At 38.3% G+C, this 21,474-nt stretch overlaps 1 protein-coding gene across 3 annotated transcripts in view; it reads left to right on the forward strand.

The window, feature by feature from the left end:
* Window positions 1–21,474, forward strand: part of olfm1b (olfactomedin 1b) — a 43,046-nt gene that overhangs the window by 5,622 nt on the left and 15,950 nt on the right. Inside the window, exons 2-4 of one of the 3 annotated variants that reach the window (XM_083565181.1) lie at window positions 15,765–15,914; window positions 17,339–17,494; window positions 18,813–19,262. In XM_083565181.1, the coding sequence (XP_083421307.1) occupies window positions 15,765–15,914; window positions 17,339–17,494; window positions 18,813–18,818 (312 nt within the window). In that variant the 3' untranslated portion in view covers window positions 18,819–19,262. Of the gene's footprint in view, window positions 1–2,533; window positions 3,253–15,764; window positions 15,915–17,338; window positions 17,495–18,812; window positions 19,263–21,474 lie in introns of those variants that run through there. The other 2 variants (XM_083565179.1, XM_083565180.1) reach the window with 2 other exon arrangements.

Genomic DNA, 21,474 nt, shown 5'->3' on the forward strand with positions numbered 1-21,474 from the left:
TGCGTTAGTGGTCAACTTTAAAAGCTGTTAATGAAGAACAAGTGATAACAAGTTTTACTTCTATCACGATGTGGACTTTTATAAAAAAAAAAAATACACAAATGAACATTTTACTGTAAATATTAGAAATATTTCGCTATTGATGAAGTTAATGTTAATTTAGATGCCACAGTACCACAGTATATTTGAGATGACATCAAATATTAAGTATTAAATAAAAAAATTTTACAAATTAAATATTGGTTCTAAATACAGACGTTAAACTTTTATGTAAGGTATTTCTGAATCTAAATGTGTATAAACTAATTAATGATTTTCCCCATTATTGGAACCAAAGTAAAAGTTGTGTGTTGTTCCCTGATTATTGTACTTATAGTTAAACAGATGAAAAATCTATAGGTAATGTGTGGCATTTTCATTTGGAATCTGTTGATGTTTACTTTCAAGATGAAGTTTAAAGAAAAACAAAAGATACATTATATCACAGAATCAACTGTTTCATAGAAAACTACCAAAAATACCAATAAAATACAATACTAAAGGGTCTGGAAGATGCAATAACAGAATTATTATTTCCCTGGTTATGAAAAACCTTTCATAACAATAGAGAGCAATATTCAGGAAATATTTCCATCTGTCAAAGTCAACAAGAATAGACTTTAGCACAGTAAATATTGAGGGTTTACCACATTTTTTAAACCACTGGCCTGCTTAAAAAAAAAACCAACAACAACAGAAAGACGAGATTAGAATTAGCACAAACGTTTAAAATAATCCATTATAGTTTTAGACCAACATAATAATGACCTGAAGTAAACTGTGAAGCAACCTAAATCTTTATCTAAGCAAAAAAAGTAAAAAGTGAAGTAAATCACATGAACTGAATCCAACTATATTTCTATTCTCTAACCAGAGACCTGCGTTTAGCACCTCAGTCCATGGGCTCATATAAAGGCAGCCTTGTTTCTAGCAGAATAGCTAGTGGTTTGCATGCTACTGGTTATTAACTTAATAAGTGGCAGCAATTAAAGACAATTTTTCAGAGTATGCACTTAATTTAAAAGCACAAAATAGGGTGGAAAAAGGCAATACTTTTTAATTGAGGTTATAAAGGAAAAAGGCAGCTGTGTCTCTCCTACAGTGTTCCAAGAATAGCATTGTTAAAAAATTGTTCAAGATGCAGCCATCATAACAAAACACATTTGATGGATAGTTTCTACTCCCTTAGCCAACTTTTTGTACAATTATTTGAAAAGTTTTCTTTGCAAGTTACGGCCATTGAGCAATAATGACACTAATTGTGCTTATTGTTCTTGAAATGTCTCTGCTCTGTTATTTTGCTCTTATTCTCTCATACATCACATTATTTTTTTTTTGAACAAAATACTGTCTCTTGGTCTCTCTTTTTACATTCATGCATTATTCTATCTGATATATTTCTTCTTTACAGATTTAAGTTTTCAGTTTTAACATGAAATGTTAACAAGCACCTGGAGATTACAGGATGCTTCAAAAGATTTGACTGTAACCAAATCCCATAGTCAGATAAGAGAAAATAGAGCTTTTTAGCTAAATAGTGGGCTTGGTGTGGTAAAAAGGGGTGTGATGTACACAGGAAAAACTTGAAAGATATATGATGTAGGGCTGTTTTTCTGATAAATGCCCTAGGAGTCATGTAAAAATACATGGCAGTCACTCAGGAAATTTTGTTAAAAACTTACAATTGCACACAAAAAGGTTGATGGACCACAGCAAATATTTTCCACACAGTCACTCAGATTCCAGAAACAACCCCAACTGAAAACATGTGGGGTGACCTAAAGAGAGGAGTCTACAGGAGGTTCCCTGATACTCTGTATTTTCTGCATGCATCATAGGAAAACAATCAGTGCTGTTATGTTGCACAAAGTACTAAATGCTGGGGAGATATACAATATAGGTATTTTGTATTTTATAAGTGTTCATGATATGTGTGGTTAATTAAATGGCAATTAAAGGTAGATTTCCATCATATTTTAAATGTGAGATTAATAAAACTAATTTTTGTAAAAACTTTTCTACATATTGATGGCAGTAATTCAGGAGATGGATGTACACTTTGTGGATACTTTGCACTGACTAATTGATGCAGCTGGTCGTTTCGGCAATGCCGAACTTTCTGGCGTACTGGCTCCTGGCCCGTTACATTATTCAGAACACAATATACATAATCTATTGTTCGTGCGACTTTGCGTTTAAAGCTAATGATACTGATGTAACACTAGTCCAGGCAATCGATTACTAAAAGGTTTCTTAGCTCTGCAGCACGATGCACTGAATCAGTATGGTTCAGTACAGCGCAATGATGGTAATGGCGACTAGAGGGCGATCGAGTCATTCTGGTGCATTTCCACTCTAAGGCAACCCATTTCTAGTTTTTGTTCGCGCACAGTACGCAAATTGTCATAATGTTAAAACCTTTTGCTTTTGGGATCACCGCCATCTTTGTGTGTTTAAGCGAACAAACCATTTATTTATTATATAAAGCGTTACTGAATTACTGTGCATCTTCCTTCTTAATTACTATCAGTGCATGGACACACCCATTTTTCTTTATGTAGAATGTAAAATGGAGTATGATTTGGACACTTGTTGGCTGGAGGACAGAAGCCTGACCTGCTGGCAGTGGAGTAAATTAAACGTGACCTTGGTTGAGCACGCTGCGTCGGCGCTGGAGCTGGAGCTCGCGGTCTCGCGCGGCTGTCGAGGGCGTGGTGCTGTAGTAGCCCTGACGTCATTGCACATCAGTTATTAATGAAAGGGGGCGCGCGGCGGCGCACTCTTCTCCTCTAGTCAGAGCGGGGAAGGACCTCGGTGGCGCGCACCAAAGGTTCATCATTGGCAAATTTGAGAGGGCGACGGGACGTGGTTGAAAAAAGAGAAGCATGCACATTCCACATGTGCCGGTCTACAGTCGCGCACCACCGGCTCTCGCGACGTAAAAAGCAATCACACCATGGCACGGTCTAACCCAGGGTGCGAGGCTCTCTCGGGTGGTTTGACGGCTCTCCGGTAGCGCGCGCGCGCGGTGGCACGAACGCATGAGAGCTGCAGAGCGCCAAGATGACGGTGCCGCTGCTGAAGATCGGTGTGGTGCTCAGTACGATGGCCATGATCACCAACTGGATGTCGCAGACGCTCCCGTCGCTCGTGGGCCTTAACGGCACGGCGCTGAGCGCGGCGCGGAGCTCATACCCAGACCGAAGCATAGGAGTAAGTGCGCAAACCTGTCCTCTTTGTCTGTCTGTCTGTCTGTCTGTCTGTCTATCTATCTATCTATCTATCTATCTATCTATCTATCTATCTATCTATCTATCTATCTATCTATCTATCTATCTATCTATCTATCATCCACGTGTCCATGTGTCAATTCTTTTTTTTTTCTTTTTTGGTTTCTTTTTTTTTATTATTATTTTGTTACTTCCAAACTGCCTGTTTGTCTCTGTATCAGCAGAGGTTGGTTTCTAGTTCATCATGCATAAGAAGGCTGAGTTCTAGAAAAAAAAGAGATTTTTCCATCATTTAACATTTCTAAATGTGATACAGTGTAAATCATAGCAATATGAAAGAGTAACAGGTAGTGTGTTACACACATCTGTGACCAGTTAAATATAATGTGTGATGTTACTTTTTTACACATCCACTATGTTCCCACCTCAGTGGTGTTCATAGTGTAAGAGATGTCAGCCTGTTCGAAAGCTTTCCCTGCACACGTTTATTTTACAATGTAAGAGTACAAATTATGGTTCAGTAATAGGAACTGTTTTAAAGTGATCAGATAAAACATAATACTTATTTGATTTGTCACTGACAATCAATGTTAACTACATGGCTCTTAATTACACCATTAATTTAAATGGATTTATTAGAGTAATCTATCATGGCCATAAAAATGTTCAACGGTGAAAACTAACTTTTAAGTGCAAGATTGGAGATGACAGAATAATTCTTACTATGGTGAAGAGAAATAACGTTTGCAGTAGTTTTCTAGAACATTGACACCCTTCTGGGAGGCATATTTGTGGCTACAATCAAAAAAAGTACAACGGGTTTACCACATGGTTATAACCTTAACCCTAACTGCAAATCCTAAACCCTACCCCTTAATATGAGATCAGATTATTTGCCAAAAATACAGAAAAAAGCCTTTACAGTGTTGTAACAACGTGATCAACATACCAGAATAATGGGGAGAGAAGGGTACAAGAAAATAAGGAGTTTCTCATGATACAAAGTGTGCAGCATTTAGTGCATCCAGTGTAACTGGGACTTACATTTATTGATGAAGTGGTTGCACATCAAACACAAATGAATGCTGGTGCTTTATTATCTGCTTACATATTCAATTCAATTAATTTTTATTTGTATATTGCTTTTAACAATGAGCATTGTCTTAAAACAGCTTTTACACAGATAATGTGGTGATGAAAATGAATAAGATGTTCTTTATAAGTGTAAGTTTGTCCCTGATGAGCAAGCCGGTGGCGACATATAAAGTGCTAAGATTTCTTAACGTTCATATATTCTTATATTACAGTTTTTCTCTGTTGCTTTGGAGCATTTCTCAGATCAGAGATAAAATTCTCAAAATACTTGTTAACTTCCACATCATGCAGTTACTTGTGCACACCATGAAAGCATTTCATGTTGCTTTGAACAAATTGCAAATGCTTTGGTACTTCAATTGATTGTGTACAATTGTCTTCTTTTTCCTACATTATCAGTTGTTTGTCATGTTAATCAGAATATATTGTACTGGTTTCACCTAAATAGTCTCAACCCTCAAAAGATCTCAGCATCAGTTCATTGCACAAGTCATTGAATGCAAAATGGTTAAACTAGTTGTCATCATCTGTCATCTAAAAAATTTTTTTGTAAATGTGACTTGAATTGATGAATTGTGCAGATGAATCTTGAATGTCACTAATGAAGAAGAGTGTATGGCATCAGACCAACCTCGTGAACCTTCAATTGGAGAGTGTATACAGACCGAGATAACACAGAATTATAAATTCTGAAAATGGATGAACAACTAAGAAGCAAATGAACACTCGTATAAAACAGTAAAAGTGTGAAAGCTGTCTGGTCTGTTGCAATCAATATAAATCAAATATGCAATCAAATAAATTAATTTCTGCTGCTGAAATTCATAGATGCCAAACAGAAGGAAATAAAATTTTGTGCATTTTCAGTCACTGTGATCCAAACCATAGTTTATATAAAGAAATCCTGAAAACTGTGTGCCGTCATACTGACAACAGGACTAAACATTTTGATGATTTTGTTTGTGAACAATGATGAAGGGACTTTTCATTCTGATGGGAATGATATGTCCATTGACACAAGTACTTACTTTTGAGAGATGAAGTAAGAATTTTGAGAAAAGTACAGACTTTTGCAAGAAATCCAATGTTTTGTGCTGTTGCACAAATTGTTTAGAAAATGCACTTACTGGTTTGCAAATATTAAGAATGATTTGCGAAATGCTCCAAAGCAGCTGAGAAAAACTGTAATTGATTGTTTACAATTGTCTGCTGTATCCTACATTATCAATTGTTTTTGTCATGTTGATCAAAATGTATTATACTGGTTCTCACCATAGTGTCTTACCATAGTCTTAATCCCCAAAACATCTAGGCATCAGTTAATTTAATGTCATTGAATGCAAAATAGTTAAACCAGTAGTCATCATCTGTCAAGCTTACATTTGTATTAAACCTTTTTTGTAAATGTGTCTTGAATTGATGAATTGTGCAGATAAATCTTAAATGTCATGATTGTAGTCGAGTGTATGGCATCAGCTCAATCAGTAATCAACTAGTTCTCTAAAACAGGTCAAAGGTGAAACTCGTGAACCTTCAATTGGTATATACAGCCAGAGCAAAGCACAGAATTAATACTATGACTAATACTTCATGCTATTGCTGTTCTATTTAAAAATAGCAGATTTACATGCCAAATTTACAAGACAAGGCCTAATGTTTTATGGCATTATCTATTGAATCAGTAACTTGCAGTCTACATGTTGTTACTTTCATCCAGCTGGTATAGTATCTTATGTCAGACTGCTAACCGTGTATATGGGAGTCATTTACCTGGGGAATAGATGGAACCAAGATGTACAATTGGCAGAAGGCAGATTGGCTTCATGGAAACAGTATTCCCTAATGGTAATAACAAATTAGTTTCATGGCAACCATATTCCCTAATCTCAACTTGATTGTGCTTCACATGTGCCGGACAAATAAGTCAGATCCGTAGAGGCCTCACAATTACAACTTACTGTCAGCTGGTCGCACGAACATTTCCGCGATCGCAACGTCTGCTTCCGGTTCGGTGCCATCTTGCAGCCAGTGGCACCGGAATGCCAGCCATCTTGCTTCTGTATAAATATGGCTTTGCGCTTCGTTTGAGACCTTCCAGCCTTCCATTTCCCCTCATGGAAAGTTTAGTTTTGGTTTCGGATCTCCTGGTTTCTCTGACTTTTGCTTTGCCTCGATTTAGTCTGTTTTCCAGCTCTTGACTTCGGACTGGTTTCGGACTCGCTTTTCCTCCATTGGATCTCCCCCCTGCTTAGCGCTCCCAGCACCACAGACGTGCAACATTAACCCAGTGAGTTAAACCCAGTAACACAGCTGGCTGCCTTTGAGCTGCCACCTGATCAGGATGCCTTGATCGCCCTGGCCACTCGGATTGACCGGCGAGCACGGGAACGTCGCTCAGATTGTTTTGTCAGCCATCCGGAGCGGGTCTCCTGCCCGCCTCTGGCCTGTCATCATACACCCCCTCAAACTACTCCTTCCCCAGTGCCCTCTTTCCCACTGCAGCCTATGTAAATTGCATGTCAGTACCCGTCTCTGATGGAGAAGGAGATACGCCATTCCCAGGGGCTCTGTCTCTACTGTGAAGAGGCTTGGCAAATGCTTCTTCATGTCCAGCAAGAGCGGGCTCGACGTTAAGGAAAGGGGCCACAGCGAGCTGCACACTATCAGTCCCTTCCAAGCCCTTATTCAGGATCCGCATCCGTTCTGGTACTCTTTGTCGACTATGGGGCGGACGCTGAATTTATGGATCTAGACCTTGCCGGACAGCTGGGGCTGGAGACTAAGTAATTACCGAAAATCCTTCAGGTCCATGCCCTGGATGAACACCCCCGAGACAGGGCCACTTGCCAAACTAAGCGAACTTCAGGACTCGCTTGCTGCTGGCATTATCCGCCCATCCTCCTCTCTGGCAGGCGCTGGGTTTTTCTTTGTGGAGAAGAAGGACAAGAGCCTCCGTCCTTGAATTGACTATCGGGGGTTAAACAGCATAACCGTCAAGAACCGGTATTCATTGCCCCTGATGTTTTCCACGTTCGACTCTCTCCAGGGCTCCCATCATCTTCCAGGTGCTAGTAAACGATGTTCTTCGGGATATGCTTAATCATAATCGTATACCTGGATGACATCCTTGTCTTCTCGCCTTCGGATGACGAACATGTCCAGCACTTGCGTTCGGTACTCGGGCGGCTCCTCCAGAATGGGTTATATGTCAAAGCTGAGAAATGCAAATTCCTTGTATCCAACACGTACTTCTTTGGATTTTTCCTTTCAGTCAGTAACATTCAGATGGACCTAGCTAGGATTCAGGCAGTAAAGGACTAGCCTCAACCCACTCCCCGTAAGCAATTGCAGAGGTTCTTGGGGTTCGCCAATTTCTATCGACGGTTCATCAGGGGCTATAGTTCCGTCACAGCCCACCTTAACCTACCTCACCTCCATGTGTCAGGCCTTCACCTGGAACCCTGAGGCTGAACAGACCTTTACCAAGCTTAAGAGTCTCTTCACCTCAGCCCCAGTCCTGACTCTTCCCGTATCCAACCCACTAATTCTTTTGATATTTCAAAAGTAGATTTTAATTATACAAATGTCTTTTGTCTCCATGTAAAGTAATAAAGTAAACATGTTTACCTGTAGCTGCCTTGAATGTTTTTTTTTGTATGGGTGTGAATGTTTGTATGGGTGTAGGGGGAGAACAAAATCTTCTGAGAGCAGGGGTTTGTTTATTAAATGAGCTTTAATTTAATGGATGAAAAATAGATGCTCTTGTTATTATGTGTAATGTGGTTATGTATGTGTGCTAATCTCAACAGCAATCAAGATCAAGATTTCTTAGAATACACACCTTAATGAAGTATTACTACAGTTCTCACACAAATTAAAATTGTCTTGTCAAAATAAATATACACTGATTGTTATAATATAAATAATTACATTTAACAATAAAAATTTAATGTGTTGAAGAGAGTTATAATATAAGGCAAATAATCAAGCAGAGACATTTCATTGGCTGTAAATTGAATCATAGTGTCTGTTAATGCGAGCCATCTGGTACTGCCTTGTTGATATTTAGCTTGCCTGAAAGGTTCCAGAATGGATAGTTGCTAGAAAGGAACTCCAGATGCTGTTTTCTTTCTAGGTTTTAGTGGGTGTTAAACTGTTGTTGCATTTTGTTTTTAACTTAAATATGTACACTTGAGTAAGTTTGACTTCCTGTCTGGTTTTGTATGATTTTTGATAAATGTAATTAAACTTTTCTTATATTGTTTTTTTAACAATGGACATTGTCCCAAAGCAGCTTCATAGAAATAAATATTTTACAAATATTAATATTGTAAAATGTTGTCATTATTTTGTCCCCATAAGTTTATTCCTGATTAACAAGCCACTGTTTGCCACAGTGAGAGTAGCCCATCCTTATCTTGGTAACACTGAATATTCATTTATTATAGTGTCAAGATTATTCGGTTTATCAACTGTTCACTGGTGGACACTTGAGTGCAAAACTGTTGATTATACACTATATTTCCTATACTATAGTGTATATAATGTATAATACACTATATTTCCAAAATTATTGGGTCACCTGGTCAAAAGTTTGGTATGTGATTTTTGAGCATTGCATTCCACATTTAGTCCCAATTTGCTCCCTCCACTCTTCTGGGTAGATGTTCCACTAGATTTTGAAGTGTGCTTACGGATATTTGTGTTCATCAGCCACAAGGGTATTACGAAAGGCAGGTACTGATGTAGGTGAGGAGGCCTGGGGTGCAGTCAGTTTTCCAATTCATTCCAAAGGTGTTTAGTAGGGATGAAATCAGAGCTCTATAGCAGGCCACTCAAGATCTTCCTCTCCAAAGCATGTACACCATATCTTCAAGGAGCTCACTTTGTGCACAGGGGCATTGCTATGCTGGAACAGGTTTGGGTTTCCAAGTTCATGTGAATGCAAAATTTTATTATAGCATCTAAAGACGTCCTATACAATTGAGAGTCTCCAGCTTTGTGGTAACAGTTTGAAAAAGAACCACATATAGCAGCAAAGGTCAGGTGACCCAATACTTTTGGAAATATAGTGTATAAGAAAAATGTACTCTGTCTACTTAAAAACAGTTTATTTATTAAATCTATTATTCATTCTTAATAGTTAATAAGCAAAAAAAAAAACTGCCTAATATTTACCTAGTAAGTTTATGTAAATTAAAAAATTATCAAAGATGTATTAGTAAAAAAAAAAAAAAACATTACAATGTGACAGCAAAGGTTTCTTTATTTACAGGTGTGATGTGAGAAACATATTTGTTACATAATAAATGGGCGCTGGGTCTGGGTAGTCATTTATTTACCTTAACTAAAGAAAAACTGTTTAGGCTGACCAAAGAAAAAAGTATAAATGACACTGTTCTCTGTCATTCAAGCATAAAGTATTGAAGTTTGGATATTGCATGTCATTACACTTTACAGAATAAAATTACATTATAAATTTGGGGAAATTTATTTGCTCTGATGCAGTTTCATAAGAAACACTTGGTTTATTGTAACTAATTTGGTGCATGAATTTGTGGCGATGTTAGATGGCAGGGAACTGTGGTTTGACGTAGTGTGAGCAGATGGGACTTTGCATAAGCTTCTGTTGGTCTGTGTGCCTGTGTGTGTGTGCGTATATGTGTGGGCACATGCTAGTATGTCTATGTATATGTATGTAAAGTGATTTTCACATTTTATTTATGAAAATGTAACAGGAAAGCTTAAAGATGCTTGTTTATATAGGTAGAATTTATTTAATGGTGTAAAGATCTGTGAATAGATCAAGTTGTATAGCATTTTGTATAGCAATGGAGACTGTCCCAAAGCAGCTTTACAAAAATTAATAGATTGGGAAAATACATTTAAACATTATAATATAGTCCCTATAATTTTATCCCAAATGACCAAGCCAGTGTCAGCCGTGGCCAGAAAAAACTCCCTGACATTGTCAGTGGAGCGAATGGAAGGACCCAAAATACAAAGTACAAATTAACCAATCTTTATTGAATAAAGTAGCAAAGACAAAAGGCATCCAAAACTTAATAGCACTTGGAGCTGGTGCGAGAGAGTAACCATTCCTAAATTAAAGCACAAAAAAAAACTGAGCAGTAAGGGGGCAGAGCAAAATATTTGTCCAAAAACAGTCCTATTAAAACAAAGAAAAAAAGACAGAGCAAAGCAGGGAAGACAAACTACTAAACAGACATGAACGTCCTTGAGCTGGGGCATGAGGCCAAGCGAACACCTTGGCGAAGCCCGGAGCGGAGCAACGTAGTTAGCAAGGCTTGGAAGTGCAGCAGTGATCTCAAAAGGACAAGAAAGCAGAGCCCTTGGTAAGACTCTGCAGATGACACAGAGTGATTCACTCTGCATGGACCAGTGGCGGAGCGACGCCCTCTTAGGGGACCAGTGGTGGAGCAAAGCCCTCTGTGGGGACCAGTGGTGGAGCAACCTCCACTGCGAGGCTAGAGAGTGAAGCGACGCCCTCTGTGGATGTCTGAAGCGGAGCAATGCCCTCTGCAGGGACCAGTGGCGGAGCGACACCCTCTATGGTGACCAGTGGTGGAGCAAACTCCACTGCGAGGCTAGAGAGTGAAGCGACGCCCTCTGCGGATGTCTGAGGCGGAGCAATGCCCTCTGTGGGGACCAGTGGCAGAGCAACGCCCTCTGCAAGGCTAGGGAGTGGAGCAACACCCTTTGTGGAGGTCTGAGGCAGTGCTACGCTTTCCGCAGCAGTCTGAAGCGGAGCGACGCCATCTGTGGGGCTAGAGATCGGAGCGGCTTCCTCAGCGGGGCTAGAGAGCGGAGCGACAATGAGTTAATGTCATTGTTGTCCTTAAATACCTGTCGGCATGGATAAAAAAGACAAAATGGCTGCCGACCCAGAAGTACATGCCGCGAACCCGGACGTGCCTGACAGAGATGGTATGAGGAAGAAACCATGAGAGGAACTAGACTCAAAAGTAAACCCATTCTCATCTGGGTGACCTCATATGTCAAAACCACTGGCAATTGCAGCTCTAAGCCATTGTAGCAGCCTGTATATATTACTAACATTTTCAAATCCATCCTCATGGTTCTTGAGTTTAACCCTGCCCAGTAACTTTATGGATCTTTAGACTGTTTATGTGGAACCATCCTCAGATGTTAGGGACTGTAAAAGACTGTGCAGTTAAAGACTGTGCACTGCAGTGTTATTAAAGTGCAGGTAGGGACTTTGGCAAAACCCTAGCTATAACAGCAAACCTACAACAGAGAGCCAGAGAATCTCCAGATCTGCTCCTTAAGAAAAACCTATTAAAAAAGCTTAATTATACAAATGTTTTCAACCTAGACCTAAACAGTGAGACTGCATTTGAGTTTTGAACACTAATTAAAAGGCTGCTCTATAATAGTGGGGCTTTGAAAGAGAAAACTCTGCCAGCTGTTGTAGTCCTTATTACTTGAGTTACTGTACCAACAATCAGCCTGCAGCTTCGAATCAAAATAAGCATGGCTGATCATAAAGGACCAGAAGCCTGCTCAGGTACTACTGTGCAAGACCATTCAGTGTTTTATAAGTCAATAGTAATATTTTATAATCAATGCAACATTTGACTGGGAGCTAATTTGGATAATTTAATGCAATGCAATGCAATTCAATTCATTTTTATTTGTTTAAGACTTTTAACAATGGACATTGTCTTAAAGCAGCTTTACACAGATAAGACAAGGAATTGTGTGGAAGTTCTTGATGCTGCATTCTGAACTGGATCTTGTTTATGCACTTTTTAAAACAACCAGACATTTAAGGCATTACAATAGTCCATCCTGTATCCTGATATGTAGGAAGGCTTTCTCAGTAATATTATCTACAGTACATGAGCTTCGAAGGAAAGACTAGACTCAATAATTACATTAAGGTCTTTCACTGCTGCACATAAGGTGAAATAAGCTGCACATGGGGTCCTAGAAAAAGTATGCCTGATGACTTTAGCCTTTAGATATAGTGGAAGAAAGTTAACAAGCATGCATTGTCTTATACCCTTTACACAATTTTTAACATTATTAACCTGATGTCTAACACCTGGCATAATAATTGAAGCTAATACCATGTTTATGATGAATTAGCCCAGAGGTAGCCTATATAAAGTAAAAAGCAGAGGGCCTAAGGCAGATCCTTTCTGAACACCAAACTTTAACACAGTAAGTGTAAGGAACTTACTATTTACCTCTACGAACTAATATTGATCAGTCCGATATGACTTGAGCCAGGAGTGAGCTGATCCATTAATTCCAACAACATTTTAAATCTATCAAGGATAATACTAGGATTAATTGTGTCGAAAGCTACACTAAGGTCCAGCAACACAAGCTAGAGACATAGCCCTGATCAGAGGCCAGTAGCAGGTCATTTACTACTTCAATTCAATTCATTTTTATTTATAGTGTTTTTAACAATGAACAATGTCTCAAAGCAGCTTTACACAGATAATGTGGTGATTTAAAGAACATTCTTATTCATTTTTAAGTGTAAGTTTGTCCCTGATGAGCAAGCTAGTGGCAACTGCAGCAAGAAAAAACTACCTGAGATAAGGAAGAAACCTTGAGAGGAACCAAACTCAAGACGGAACCCATCCTCATCTGGGTTGCACCGAATGTCCATTTATTACAGATAAACAATGTTGCGGGGTGCAGTGATGGTGATCAGAAGCACACTGTAAAACTGAGTCAGTGTAGCAGATTGTTCACATTAACTACAGTCCAAATCCATCCTTAAAGCGCCTGTTCTAACTAATACATAATTTCGTACGTAATTTAATGGAATCCCAGGGCATTGATAAAGAACTATCCTCAGCTGCACAGAGTGGCCTCATTTAAAGAGAACACTATCCAGAAGAAAGTTATCAAGCATCCACTGTCTAATATCCTTTACACACTCAACATTTTGAAGCTGATCTCACTCATTTGGCTTTGCAGAAATATACAGCTGTGTATCATCAGCATAGCAATGGAAGCAAATGCAAGGTCTATGTATAATTTCACCCAGAGGCAGCATGGCAGTGGGCCTAAACAGTGGGCCTAAGACAGATCCTTGCGGAACACCAAACTTTACCTCAGAGAGTGTGGAGAACTCACCATTTACATTAACAAACTGATAGCGAAAGTCAAATAAGACCTAAGCCAGGAGAGACCTGTTCCCTTTATTCCAACAACGTTCTCTGGTCTAGCAAGCAGGATAGTATGATCAATGGTGTCAAAAGCTGCACTTAGTTCGAGCAAAACATGTAAAGAGACAAAACCCTGATCAGAGGCCAATAACAGGTAATTTACCACCTTAATTAGTGCCATCTCTGTGCTATGATGAGGCCTAAATCCTGACTGAGACATTGCAAAAGTGTTATTCCTACGTAGATGTGAGCATAACTGCTGTGCTACAACCTTTTCTAAAATCTTGGAGATTAAGGGGGGTTGGCCAAATTGAATTGTAAGCTCAGAACTGTGAGCTCAGGTTGTGATCCAGTCATTGACAAGATATTGATGAAGGTAGTAGGAGTAACTTCAGACTGTGGAACTATAAGTTTATTTTCGATATATTATCCAAATGTTAGTATTAAATTAAAGGTGTGTCCACCATTATGAGTGGGCCCTATTACATTCTGATTGATGCCTACTAGACATCCAGCAGTTCAGTGACCATAACCTGCTTTAAACTACATTGCAATGACCCTTTGGTTGGAGCAGAGCATACGTCAGCATCAGACATTGCCTTAGCTAATTTACATACCTCTACAATGTTACTTTTAGTAACCTCTAAATGTCAAAGACATTCAGTAGCAAAGACATTCAGACTTGTATCAGTAGCTCCTTAATGAAAATATATCTTAGAAATCCTATGCTTGCCTTGATATCATGTGCTTTAGAATAGAGTTTTTCTATAAACAGAGCTCTTTCAAGTTTCACAGCGTGTTCACTTCACTGAGAAAATGCAAAGCCTGATTTGAAAAGCAGAGAGGAGTGGTGCTCCTGTGAGCCATATCTAAGTTGTCATCCACTTGCCCCGCTTTAAGGGCTTTAATGCCGAAGTCAGGGGATTTCTAAATCTAATTAAAGCATCCAGGCTTTCCCGTGCAGAAACTGTACTGCTCTCACTCTCACTAACCCTCTCCAGAATCCGGATGCACTACTCTAATTCTAGTATTTTCTTAGTCAGAGCACAAACTAACTTACACTTTGTACAAAAAATTCTTACTAGAGAATGACAAAACATTCCACATTTCATGTACTGAAGAAGGTGGATGCTTGCCATATTAGATATATTATGTACCTTAGTGTGAAGTGTGAAGATTCCACCATTAATGGCCTCCACTTGCTGTTTTTTAAAAATGGGAAAAAAAAATCACTACAGAAAAAAGAGAATGCAGGACACCAAAAGAGTAAAATACAAAATATGAAAATGGTATTTTAAGAAGATGGAAAATGAAAAGGTTTATATGCTGACACAAACAAAAAACTCCTGGCAAACGATTCAAGAACAGTACAGTAATCCCCCGCTTTACTGAGGTTTTGGAACATAACCACTGTGATAAATGGGGGATTACTGTATAATAGTTTCACTAAAATTAAACAGGAACATTATATATAGATTTATATATAATTGTATGCAAAGGATTGTGCACCCTTGGCTGATCTTTAAAGTGAAAAAAAGAAACACAACCAATGCAGTTAATTGTTTAATAAATTCCTGGGCATCCCACAGTGAATGTAATTGATATATGTTTGATATAATTCAAATGAAAAGAAAACCAAATAATAATTAAGTGCCCAAACTTTTCCGCAAACTGTAATACATGACACAATTTTCATGCTGTTCAAAAGCATAAAACCAACAGGACTGTCATAGAGATTGGAGGTAAAGGTGTAACTTATGAAACTGTGGTTTGTAGTATTGTCACAGCCATGAGGCATTTATTTAATCATTATTCCTTTCATCATTTTAACCATTCAAACTATACTGAAGTTTATGTGCATTAAACATTGATAGTGTCATAATGAGAAAGTTAATACTTCAAAGCGGGAACTATAACCTCTGCAACGAACTTCAACAGTGGTGATAAGGGAAAAAGCCTGCAGTTATTTTGCTGCTCTTGAGAAATGCTCAAAATGACATACTCAGCATTTCTTTATTTAATTTTAATGTTAGGGATGCATGCTAAGTCTGTCTAAAAATATATTAATGTAACCCAGAACTGATGCATTGAGCTGTTGTAGTCTTTTAGGCTTTGAGAAACTTCTAAAAAGGCTGAAAAGGTTCTGTATGGAGGGAGTGGGTAATGATTGTCCAATTTGGAAACCTTATTAACTCTATCTCTCGTTCACATCACAACCACCTTTTAGGTTTTGCCTTCTAACCTGGATGAAACATGGCAGGTCTATAGCTCAGCTCAGGACACTGAGGGAAGATGTGTGTGCACCATTGTGGCTCCCCAGCATACCATGTGCTCAAGAGATGCTCGCACCAAGCAACTTCGACAGCTCCTGGAGAAGGTAGCTGTCATTCCTTCCTCCGCACTGCAGCAGCTTTCTCTGCCAAGGGCCTTGACTTCTTGTAGTGATGTTACAGGCACAAATCCATCTCCATACCCCCCTGTCCTCTAGATCTGCCTCTTTCAACCCAACTACCTGCATGTCTTCCCTCACCACATCCATAAACCTCCTCCTGGTCTTCCTCTTTTCCTTCTTCCTGGCGGCTCCATCCTCAGCATTCCTCTACCGATATACCCCATGTCCCTCCTCTGCACATGTCCAAACCATCTCAGTCTCGCCTCCCTCACTTTGTCTCCAAAACGCCCTACATGCACTGTCCCTCTAATAAAACCGTTTCTAATCCTGTCCATCCTCATCACTCCCAACGAAAATCTTAACATCTTCAGCTCTGCTACCTCCAGCTCCACTTCCACAAATAATGTTTTAAAAACCTTTCCTAGATAACTATGGCCTATGGGAGAAACAAGACACTTTTATGGCACCCAATAGTGTGTGAGCTCATAGCACTAATGCACAAACACACAATTCATGACCTGATGAGATCCCATATAATTGCATCATCTCTCACTCATAAAAACAGTTTATAATGCAACCATAGATAGAGAGAGTGCATATTTCTATTTTGGTAAAAGCTGAACAGATGTACAGTAGAGTACATTTTGATGATAGTCATGTTTAAGGTACATTGATATATCCATAAAATACAAAGCAATTAATTTTTTTTTTATTCACATGCATCATTTCTCAATTTTAACTAAATTACATTATTATAATCAATGCTGATAAATTAAATATGAACTATAAACTATATTACAATATATAGGTGCACCTCAATAAATTAGAATGTCATTTAAAAAGTTGTGACGACCTTTTGTGTCTTACGCTCCATGTTCAGGGTGTCAATGAACATCTTCTGGACAACTATCAAGTCAGCAGTCTTCCACCATGATTGTGTAGCCTGAACCAGACTTCATATAACACCATTTAAAGGCTCTGAAAACCTTTGCGGGGGTTTTGAGTTAATTAGCTGATTAGAGTGTGGCACAAGTCTCCAATATTAAACTTTTTTACGATATTCAAATTTTTCTGAGATAGTGAATTTTGGGTTTTCATTTGCTGTAAGCCATAATGATAAAAATGTAAAGAAATAAACACTTAACATATAGCAGTCTGTGTCTGATGAATCTATATAATATACGAGTTTCTCTTTTTGTATTGAATTACTAAAATAAATCAACTTTTTAATGATATTCTAATTCATTGAGATGCACCTGTGTGTGTGTGTGTGTGTGTGTGTGTGTGTGTGTGTGTGTGTGTGTGTGTGTGTGTGTGTGTGTGTGTGTGTATTATATATATAAAACTATAATATAAATATATTATTCTCTGACAGTGTTCTATGTGCGTGTGTTTTCTTGGTTATGTAGGTGCAGAACATGACAAAGTCGATCCAGGTGCTCGACCAGCGGACACAAAAGGATTTACAGTACGTGGTCAGAATGGAGGATCAGCTCAGAGGCTTGGAAACAAGATTCCGACAAGTGGAGGAAACTCACAAACAAAACCTCGCCAAGCAATACAAGGTATGGCACAACACACACACACACACACACACACACACACACACACACACACACACACACACACACACACACACACACACACAAACACACCAACACACACATTCAAAGAAACTAAATTTAAAATTGAATTAGTGAATTGTATTTTCTTAAATTGTAAATACAAAGGCACACATGGACAAAACACAAGGAGCATCAAGACACAGAAACGTGTATGATTTTTCAGCATAATTTCAACAAAAAAAAACACGGGGACAGTGAATAGAAAACATGCAATTTTTTGGTTATGCATAAGAAATATTAGAGTACACACTTTGCACACTTGCTAGAGTACACTTGCTTTGTAGTTACAAGTTATTTGTCTTTCACATTTGTATAGATATTGGGGGGGAAAAAAAGCTCTAACAGAGGCAGTGTGAACTGAAACACTTGGATTCTTCGAAATAGCTTTATTAGAAAAATGATGTGACTTGGCCTTTAGAGGCCTACTATAGGCATTGACAGGGCTCTACTTTACTTGAGCAACACCACATAAAACTATAATTCAGCATGCAAACTGCCTAACAAAACAGCCAATTAGGGAAATTATTTTAATTATATATTTAATAGATTCGTCTGCAGACCAAAAATAATTACACAAAGCCTTATATACAGTATTTGTGCTAAATGGAAAGTTCCAAAAGTCCTCCCTTTGATACTTCTCTTGCTCCAAAAAAAAAATTATTCATATACATAAGTAAAATACATAAGTAAATGAATGCATAAAAGTAAAAAATACACAAGTAGCATCAGAGAAAAAAATAAGGTATTTTTTTCCAAATGCTCTTGTTTTAATGATCTTTGATCTTTGATCTTGTTTTAACTGCCTAAGCATTGTCATGTTTAAAAAGTATATATTTTTTCAGCAGTATTGCTATTAAAATAAATCCACAAACATCTCAGTGACAATTAAACATCAACATTGCTGATATTATTAAAAAAAACAGCTATTAGTCCACCAGAACAACAGAATTCCACTCGCATTTGTTTTGTAAACGTGTCAGATGTTGGTTGCACATATGGCTTTTAACTTACATTGCTCTCAAAACATCACCATATAGAAATAAAAAATAAAAAAAACGAAAAAAAAAACCAAAAACAGAGCACTGCATGCATACTTACCTGCACAAATTGCTATAACCATAAGCATTTAACCTAAGTTTGATATGCATGTGTTGCATGCACAAGTGAATGCCTGTGTACCTTTGTGTGCATGAGACTGTGTATTAGTTAGGTTAGAGAGTTAGTGTCCTATGCTCAGTTTGTTGTTTCTTGCTTGCAGGGCTAACTATAAAGACATTATAGGAGAGCCTGAGGCCAGAAGAGGCAGGTCTAACCCACGATTGGGCACGAATCACACCGTTTGTCACAGTTCTTGTATTCCATTTCACACTAATAACTCAAGACAAGCCCCTCCCTATCATTACCAATCAACTAATCAGATTTCTCTTTGCATGTGCCTCTTTACTGCGTTTTATTTGTGTAATTTACTTAAATCCTTATTAATGTTTTAGTTTATTTGTAGTGAAATTGCTATATATGACCATAATTACAATTCTAGTGGCTCACCTGGATTTTCATTTGCTTTTGTTTTTATAACATATGCTTATTGCAATAATATTTAGAGGTAACGAAAGATGGCTGCAAACAATGTTCTGTGTAACATGTCGAATTGAGCATGTCAAGCTTTTGCTGTTGGAATGCATGGTGATCAATAAAGTGCTTTCCAAAATTGTGTGTTTTGAGCACTTGATTTTTGCTCAGATGCCACAACAGTTTGGTTTCTGGCCTCATAACTGCTCTTCTAACACGTACACACATCATCACACCAAGATGCTTGAAAAACACTCACGGAATGGTGTAAAGAAGCCAAAGTTATAGCTAAATTAAACATCAACATAAGAACAAAACCTTAAGTTCTTGCTTTTTTTATTTGTTAACAAAAACATTTTAGGTTTTATTCATTTGTGGTCTATAGCTGTTAAAAAGTAAATCAGTTATATTACATAAATACATAAAAATAACCTACATATTTTATTTATAAAAAGAAAAAAAAATTGCATTACAATGATTTATTATTTTTTTTAAGAAATACCTATTGCAACAGCAAAAGAGATCCTTATTGCACCAGTCTTAGCTGAGCTTGTCCATGTTACAACACAAAATTTGCAGTGACACTAAGTCATACTGTTAGTTGCTCTGTGCACAATAACTGCTATTTTCTGATACCAGCAATGATAGAACAAGGTAAATACTACATGTAAAACCTTGTAAAGTATCCAATCTGCAATCAATATATACAGTGAGGAAAATAAGTATTTGAACACCCTGCTATTTTGCAAGTTCTCCCACTTAGAAATTATGGAGGGGTCTGAAATTGTCATCGTAGGTGCATGTCCACTGTGAGAGACATAATCTAAAAATAAAAATCCAGAAATCACAATGTATGATTTTTTAACTATTTATTTGTATGGTACAGCTGCAAATAAGTATTTGAACACCTGAGAAAGTCAATGTTAATATTTGGTACAGTAGCCTTTGTTTGCAATTACAGAGGTCAAACATTTCCTGTAGTTTTTCACCAGGTTTGCACACACTGTAGGAGGGATTTTGGCCCACTCCTCCACACAGATCTTCTCTAGATCAGTCAGGTTTCTGGCCTGTCGCTGAGAAACACGGAATTTGAGCTCCCTACAAAGATTCTCTATTGGGTTTAGGTCTGGAGACTGGCTAGGCCACGCCAGAACCTTGATATGCTTCTTACAGAGCCACTCCTTGGTTATCCTGGCTGTGTGCTTCAGGTCATTGTCATGTTGGAAGACCCAGCCTCGACCCATCTTCAATGCTCTAACTAAGGGAAGGAGGTTGTTCCCCAAAATCTCGCAATACATGGCCCCGGTCATCCTCTCTTTAATACAGTGCAGTCGCCCTGTCCGATGTGCAGAAAAACACCCCCAAAGCATGATGCTACCACCCCAATGCTTCACAGTAGCGATGGTGTTCTTGAGATGGTACTCATCATTCTTCTTCCTCCAAACACGTTTAGTGGAATTATGACCCAAAAGTTCTATTTTGGTCTCATCTGACCACATGACTTTCTCCCATGACTCCTCTGGATCATCCAAATGGTCATTGGCAAACTTAAGACGTGCCTGGACATGTGCTGGTTTAAGCAGGGGAACCTTCCGTGCCATGCATGATTTTAAACCATGACGTCTTAGTGTATTACCAACAGTAACCTTGGAAACGGTGGTTCCAGGTCTTTTCAGGTCATTGACCAGCTCCTTCTGTGTAGTCCTGGGCTGATTTCTCACCTTCCTTAGGATCATTGAGACCCCACGAGGTGAGATCTTGCATGGAGCCCCAGTCTGAGGGAGATTGACAGTCATGTTTAGCTTCTTCCATTTTCTAATGATTGCTCCAACAGTGGACCTTTTTTCACCAAGCTGCTTGGCAATTTCCCCGTAGCCCTTTCCAGCCTTGTGGAGGTGTACAATTTTGTCTCTAGTGTCTTTGGACAGCTCTTTGGTCTTGGCCATGTTAGTAGTTGGATTCTTACTGATTGTATGGGGTGGACAGGTGTCTTTATGCAGCTAACGACCTCAAACAGGTGCATCTAATTTAGGATAATAAGTGTAGTGGAGGTGGACATTTTAAAGGCAGACTAACAGGTCTTTGAGGGTCAGAATTCTAGCTGATAGACAGGTGTTAAAATACTTATTTGCAGCTGTATCATACAAATAAATAGTTTAAAAATCATATATTGTGATTTCTGAAATTTTCTTTTTAGATTATGTCTCTCACAGTGGACATGCACCTACGATGACAATTTCAGACCCCTCCATGATTTCTAAGTGGGAGAACTTGCAAAATAGCAGGGTGTTTAAATACTTATTTTCCTCACTATATATATATATATATATATATATATATATATATATATA

Source organism: Silurus aristotelis (assembly GCF_946808225.1).
Source record: "Silurus aristotelis genome assembly, chromosome: 16".
NCBI classification, from domain to species: Eukaryota; Metazoa; Chordata; class Actinopteri; order Siluriformes; family Siluridae; genus Silurus; species Silurus aristotelis.